The sequence below is a fragment of the Hoplias malabaricus genome, chromosome Y (genome assembly GCF_029633855.1).
Source record: "Hoplias malabaricus isolate fHopMal1 chromosome Y, fHopMal1.hap1, whole genome shotgun sequence".
Taxonomy (NCBI): Eukaryota; Metazoa; Chordata; class Actinopteri; order Characiformes; family Erythrinidae; genus Hoplias; species Hoplias malabaricus.
This window is the reverse complement of record NC_089820.1, coordinates 69,449,256-69,456,755: the sequence shown is the minus strand read 5'-3', so window position 1 is coordinate 69,456,755 and position 7,500 is coordinate 69,449,256. Positions and strand designations below refer to the sequence as shown.

Sequence of the window (7,500 nt, the reverse complement as noted above, 5' to 3'; positions counted from 1 at the left end):
AACTATTTGAACATTTGTGAGCTGTGATTTGAGCCAAGTGATTGATCTGAGATCCATTAAAAAAATCCATGAAAAAGATCCATTACAAACAGCTTTTCCAGAGCTTCTCCCACTGGAATACTGAGTTTCAGTGCAGTGCATTAGCAGCTAATTTAAGAATGATTTCAGTTTGATCAATAGTAATGTGAATGGTAATCATGAGCTGTTGATACGAAACCTCGGATCTTTAAAAAAGGCAACTTTACTGGAGAAGGACAACAGAACCTTGACTTGAGGTTAAAGGAACACAAATTCATTTTGGGCGCAAAAAATTCATTTTTGTGTCTGCGTGGGTTTCCTCCTGGTGACTCTGTAAGGAGTGTGGTGTGTTCTCCCTGTGTCTGCGTGGGTTTTCTCCGGGTAACTGTCTGTGAGGAGTGTGGTGTGTTCTCTCTGTGTCTGCGTGGTTTTCCTCCGGGTAACTGTCTGTGAGGACTGTGGTGTGTTTCTCCTGTGTCTGCGTGGGTGTCCTCCTGGTGACTCTGTAAGGAGTGTGGTGTGTTCTCCCTGTGTCTGTGTGGGTTTCCTCTGGGTAACTGTCTGTGAGGAGTGTGTGTATTCTCTCTGTGCCTGCGTGGGTTTCCTCCGGGTAACTGTCTGTGAGGACTGTGGTGTGTTTCTCCCTGTGTCTGCGTGGGTTTCCTCCTGGTGACTCTGTAAGGAGTGTGGTGTGTTCTCCCTGTGTCTGTGTGGGTTTCCTCCTGGTGACTATCTGTAAGGAGTGTGGTGTGTTCTCCCTGTGTCTGTGTGGGTTTCCTCCGGGTAACTGTCTGTGAGGAGTGTGGTTGTATTCTCTCTGTGTCTGCGTGGGTTTCCTCCGGGTAACTGTCTGTGAGGACTGTGGTTGTGTTCTCCCTGTGTCTGCGTGGGTTTCCTCCTGGTGACTCTGTAAGGAGTGTGGTGTGTTCTTCCTGTGTCTGTGTGGGTTTTCCTCCTGGTGACTCTGTAAGGAGTGTGGTGTGTTTCTCCCTGTTCTGTGTGGGTTTCCTCCGGTGACTGTCTGTGAGGAGTGTGGTGTGTTCTCCCTGTGTCTGTGTGGGTTTCCTCCGGGTAACTGTCTGTGAGGAGTGTGGTGTGTTCTCTCTGTGTCTGCGTGGGTTTCCTCCGGGTAACTGTCTGTGAGGAGTGTGGTGTGTTCTCTCTGTGTCTGCGTGGGTTTCCTCCGGGGGTAACTGTCTGTGAGGACTGTGGTGTGTTCTCCCTGTGTCTGCGTGGGTTTCCTCCTGGTGACTCTGTAAGGAGTGTGGTGTGTTCTCCTGTGTCTGTGTGGGTTTCCTCCGGGTAACTGTCTGTGAGGAGTGTGGTGTATTCTCTCTGTGTCTGCGTGGGTTTCCTCCGGGTAACTGTCTGTGAGGGACTGTGGTGTGTTCTCCCTGTGTCTGCGTGGGTTTCGTCCTGGTGACTCTGTAAGGAGTGTGGTGTGTTCTCCCTGTGTCTGTGTGGGTTTCCTCCTGGTGACTATCTGTAAGGAGTGTGGTGTGTTCTCCCTGTGTCTGTGTGGGTTTCCTCCGGGTAACTGTCTGTGAGTAGTGTGGTGTATTCTCTCTGTGTCTGCGTGGGTTTCCTCCGGGTAACTGTCTGTGAGGACTGTGGTGTGTTCTCCCTGTGTCTGTGTGGGTTTCCTCCTGGTGACTCTGTAAGGAGTGTGGTGTGTTCTTCCTGTGTCTGTGTGGGTTTCCTCCTGGTGACTCTGTAAGGAGTGTGGTGTGTTCTCCCTGTGTCTGTGTGGGTTTCCTCCGGGTGACTGTCTGTGAGGAGTGTGGTGTGTTCTCCCTGTGCCTGTGTGGGTTTCCTCCGGGTGACTGTCTGTAAGGAGTGTGGTGTGTTCTCCCTGTGTCTGCGTGGGTTTCCTCCGGGTGACTGGCTGTGAGGAGTGTGGTGTGTTCTCCCTGTGTCTGCGTGGGTTTCCTCCTGGTGACTATCTGTAAGGAGTGTGGTGTGTTCTCCCTGTGTCTGTGTGGGTTTCCTCCGGGTGACTGTCTGTAAGGAGTGTGGTGTGTTCTCCCTGTGTCTGCATGGGTTTCCTCTGGGTGACTGGCTGTAAGGAGTGTGGTGTGTTCTCCCTGTGTCTGCGTGGGTTTCCTCCGGGTGACTGTCTGTAAGGAGTGTGGTGTGTTCTCCCTGTGTCTGCGTGGGTTTCCTCCGGGTGCTCCGGTTTCCTCCCGCGCTCCAAAAACACATGTTGGTAGGTGGATTGGAGACTCATAAATGTCCATAGGTGTGAGTGTGTGAGTAAATGTGTGAGTATGTGTCGCCCTGTGAAGGACTGGCACCTTGCGCTCAGTGATTCCGGGTAGGCTCCAGACCCACCTCTGCCCTGAACTGAATAAGGGCTACAGAAAATGAATGAATGAATGAATGAAAGATTTCTATTGGTCCATTCAAGATCAAAATGTGAGGTTTATGTTAAAAAAAAAATAAACAAGCAGAAGAAAAAGAGATAGAAGGTTTTGATCTGACAGCTACATGTGACAGTGGACTGTATCTCAGCCTACACACAAAGAACAATGGCCTATCACAATGCTTCACGGGATTAATCTGCTCTAACTTCAATTTCAGTCTGGATTCAATCATAACCCTGTGTGGAATAAAACAAATAAAACCATAGAACACCTGGGTCACAGTATGAGTAGCATATTTCTAATAAGCATATTCCTACATGCCTCATAAATATGATTGACAGCTCTTTATTTATTTGTTTATTTATTTAAATATTTTTCTTCATTTACTTCCCCCTCCCTCCCCCTTTCAGGCCTGTTCTATGATGTTTTCGACTGAATTACTAACTCTAGACCAGCTGCGCTTGAGTCTAAGGTCATGCCCAATGCCAAAAGTGGCCTAAAGGGACAACTCTCTGTAGTAATGCAGCTCCAGCCAACATCAATACCAATATCTCCGTCACTACACAGAATGCAGTTCCAGTAAACAAAACCTACAGCTCTCTAGCTGACTCTCGGAATGGAGCATGGTGGCCTTAAGCTCATGTACAGCTGCTCCAGAGAACCACATTTATCAAGGACAGCAATTGGCGCACCTTAAAGTAATTGAATTAGCTCAAAAGAAGCAGTGTCTACAAACCTCTGGGGCTTATCTGAATCCCTGTATCCCTCTCTCACACACATTCACTCTCACCATGTGGACAGTAGTTGTGTTTGTGTTAATCCCGTTGTCAGCAGCTTTGCCCGGGGAGACTGTGCTATACATAACAAACATCTGTACGGCAGACGGACAGAGACACTGATAAATCCTAATGTAATGATCCTCTACAGCTGCTAATACTCTCCAACGGCAACACATACATGCACACGTGCTAACACACACACAGACTCACACACACACAGACTTGCACACACACACACACACACACACACACACACACACACACACACACACACATATACGGGGTGAGTCAAAATCACAGGACACCACTTTTACTTCAGAAACGAAAAGAAAAATGGCATATGTGATTATCACAGCGAGTAATAGGTGAGGGGTCTATCTTTAAGGCTGTGCCCGGAACATGGTCGCCATCTTGAAAGCTGCCATATTGGATCATGGGCATTGGATCAGTCATTTATTGGATCAAGATTTTCCAATGGGAAGGTAGGTCATGTAGCTTATCAAATAAGACCAGAATTATCTTAGAAATTGATTGCCACAATCAGATTTGCAAAATCTCTTTTGGTTCAAAAGTTATCAACACAGAAAATACAAAATTCTTTTGGTGTTTGTTACAGGCTCGAGCAGACCCTAAATGCTCAGCGCTACCTGACAATGCTTTCAGGAAACAGTTGAACCCCACTATAACTCATTTGTAACTTGAGGTGTTTAGTTTTGTAGCACTGTCGCTAATGCAGTTGGCCATCTCCCGAGTTTGGAGACATTTTCACCTTAAATGATCAGAAACAGCAAAAATAAGTCAGTGTTACCCCCCTATGGAGCAGGAATAGAGCATCATCCTCATCTTGGTTGGTGCTTTTCAGCGTTTGGAGTCTCTCCGTTGTCTAAAAACCTCCAGATGGCGTTTCTCTGCCGTGAGCAGAGAGAGAGAAAGCCTAGCACCGGACCTAGACACTTTGTTTTTATCCATTTACAGACACTGGGGCTTCGTAAACACATTAGAGTGGTTTCCAGCGCAAACCGACTGCAGAGCAGCACATGGAGAGGAGACACAGAGTTTTATACACAGGGTTTTTTGATTACAGTCGTGAACATTGCCTTTAAAGCACACACCTAATAAATTATATTTCAGTTTATTAAAAGTGTCATTTTTAAGTATTAAGGCTACTCACACTAACACTGAACAGTGCATCAGTGTCCAGCTCCTTCACACACTGTCACACCATGACCTGTTATCATCCCCAGATTCAGTCTGGCAGCAACTGACTCCAGGCCTGGGTTAAAGGGAGTGTGTGTGTGTGTGTGTGCCATAGTCCTAGACTGATAAGAGATTTCAGCTACTGGACAAACAGACGCCCAGTGGAAAAGCATTAAATGAAATAAGATGCTCTGGAGCAGCTGCACATGGGCCTAATGTTACATCACCTGATTGCAAGAGTCCATTACAGGGGTTAAAAGCCTCCAGCTCGATCTATTAATCATATTTTCAATATTTGTTTATAAATAACTGTCTTATTGGTGCTTGGCTGAACAGAATATAAATGGACGCTGATCTCTAACCTTTGCACAATCCCATATCAGCCAAAACATTAAAATGACCTCCTGGTTTCTACACTCAAAGGGTAAGGGGGTGTTGGTGGTGGGGGCGGTGCTTAAATATGATGCAGAACAATAGATGGACTACAGTTTAATTGAGAACTAACTTCGGTGGAGCTCATCAAAAGTTTATATATGGAACATCAAATTTTCCTTTTTTTTTCTAAAGTACAGAACATCGAGTCAAAGTATTTCCATGGGATATAAAGAGCCTCTGTCTTTGCTACTATTGGCTCATTACTGCAGGAACAGCACTATGTAACTTATGAAGGAGGGTGTACAGTGCTGTATAACTGAATTACACTAGGGGGAGCCCCAATAGCAAAAAAGATGCTTACTGTTCCTTTAAGTTTATGTTACAGACATCAGATTAAAGATCAGATTACTTATGTTATTAAATGATTTATTATCACTTTATTTAATTATATTTTTTAAATGCATATCTGTGTTCAAAGTGGAGGAGTCTGTGTGTTGGGAATAATTCAGGAACAGAACACACACACACACACACACACACACACACGCGCACACATACAAAGGAGATGGACTGATGGAGTCAGCAAGAAGGTTCATATTTTCCGAGAGCCTGCTAGGTCATGCTGGATCATGTCACATTAAGTTGTGTGTGTGTGTGTGTGTGTGTGTGTGTGTTTCACTCACATGTGCGAGGCGATCGAACCGAGCAAAAAGTTCATTGAGCATTCTGACGAGCTCCTGAGCCGAGAGGGTGGTGGACAGGTTAGTGAAGCCCTTCACGTCAGCAAAGAGGATGCTACAAGAGAGAACACACACACACACACACACACACACACACACACACACACACACATCCAATTCAACTGTACACACACAGTGCATAATCTTTATAGAGAAACATGAAATGCAGTAGGATGCTCAGGGCTACATTGAGCCTAAGGTCACATGCTCAAAGCCAAGGAACTGTGTTCTCCGAGCACCATTCAAACACTTTGAAGATATCTGTGACACAGCACTAATCACCCAACATCAGCAAGTGTCTTCACTACTGCTTGTATGCCATCAAACGCTCAGAGCAACATTCACATATCGAATACACCAATGCACACTTGTATATTTGTGTTTTGAACAATATTCAGTTATTGATTTATTTTGAGGTCATGATTCCCTCACACTCCTCCTTCTGCTCTTTCCTCCGTCTCGGAGCCCTCCCTCTCTCGTCCTTTCTGCTCGAGTGTGATCTCTGTTGACAAGCGCTCCAAATTCAGACAGACGGCTGGAGTCAACAGAATGTCTGATGCCAAAGCAAATAAACTCCGATGTCATTTCAGGACAATCTTCAGGACGGCAGGAGGACACAGGTTTTATAAAGACGCTATAAAGAACATAATTATTAGAACAGATGTGGCTTTACACTAAACGACGGGACAATGCTAACTGAACACTAGAACGGAGCTGATTTTCCATGATTATATTAATTAATTCATTCATTGTCTGAAATTCTGATTTACTGTATAAGACGATAAATTCAGATCATACTTGACTGCCACGGGGAGAGGGTAAGAAAGGGTTAAACCAACACAATAACTTACACAGTATCAGTGTGTACTGTAATAAAGTTATTAGTTATTATGCTAATATTGGGGATTTTATTTCTTTGTTTGTTTCTGAGAAAATAAACATGTACTGCTCAGAGATGTTAAATCTCATTTCCTCAGGCGTCTAAACCTGTGGCACAGTGCTGTGAGTCTGGATTCCAAATCATCCCAAAGGTATTGGATAGAGAGCCATCCCTCCAGAAAACACAGATCCATAGAACCACTGCTCAACAGCCTGATCCTGAGGGTAGGGTGTTGCAGGGCTTTAGACCTTAGGCTCATGTGTAGCTGCTCCACAGTGGGATTAGAGGGTTATGCTTTATAAAGAGGGCTAAATAATTGCAGAAACAGAAGAGTATCTGTCAGTCATTTAAATCCTACAAAGGGCATCTGAACTGTGTTTCTGATGAAACAGCCTGTGAGTGTGTGAATAAGGTCCTTGGGCTGTACCTAATAAAGCGGTGAAGTACTGTACCAGACGAGTCAGTCGGGGGTTACCTGACGTTTTCGTAGCGGTGGATATAGATTCGATGGAACTGATGCTGTAGATTTTCGTCCTCCACGTTACTCATGTCATTGATCATCTCCAGAACCACAAAGCGTGGCAGAACCGACAGCACCAGCCTCTCCTGGTGTAGGGGCATCATAGGCACATGTTAAAACAAGACACACACACACAGACACATTGGAGCTGTAAAGTCTGACTGAGCTCAGTTCAGTGTTCACTGGATTGATGAAGATTCCCCTGTGTATAACTTGACGGGTTAAAGGTCATGTGCATGAGTTTTATTATCATTATTGTCATCACAATGATCAGTCTCCTGTGCACACCCACCAAACAATCATCATTCCTCACCAAACCCAATATTTACACATTTCTACAGCAGTGAGGCTCAGAAATCATGGTGAAACTAAACTGTGTGCAGCGCGGCAGGTTCCTGTCGCCACATGTCGACCTACCACAGCAGAGTGTATTTTTTGGCTTTATAAACAAGGTTAAGAAACCCCTGGTTCAGAGCAGGATCAAAAATATACTTCAGTAAAAGTAAAAACTGTTTACACATATTTAAGTGCAGTATATTGTAGTCCGTAATATTGTATTTAAAAAAATTGAAGAATCTATTTCTGTCAAACACACGCACACACACACACACACACAGAAACACATGCA

At 44.9% G+C, this 7,500-nt stretch overlaps 1 protein-coding gene across 1 annotated transcript in view; it reads right to left on the bottom strand.

The window, feature by feature from the left end:
• Nucleotides 1-7,500, bottom strand: part of LOC136678332 (adenylate cyclase type 8-like) — a 59,523-nt gene that overhangs the window by 39,814 nt on the left and 12,209 nt on the right. The window contains 2 exon segments of the mRNA XM_066656353.1: nucleotides 5,416-5,527; nucleotides 6,828-6,958. Of these exon segments, the coding sequence (XP_066512450.1) occupies nucleotides 5,416-5,527; nucleotides 6,828-6,958 (243 nt within the window).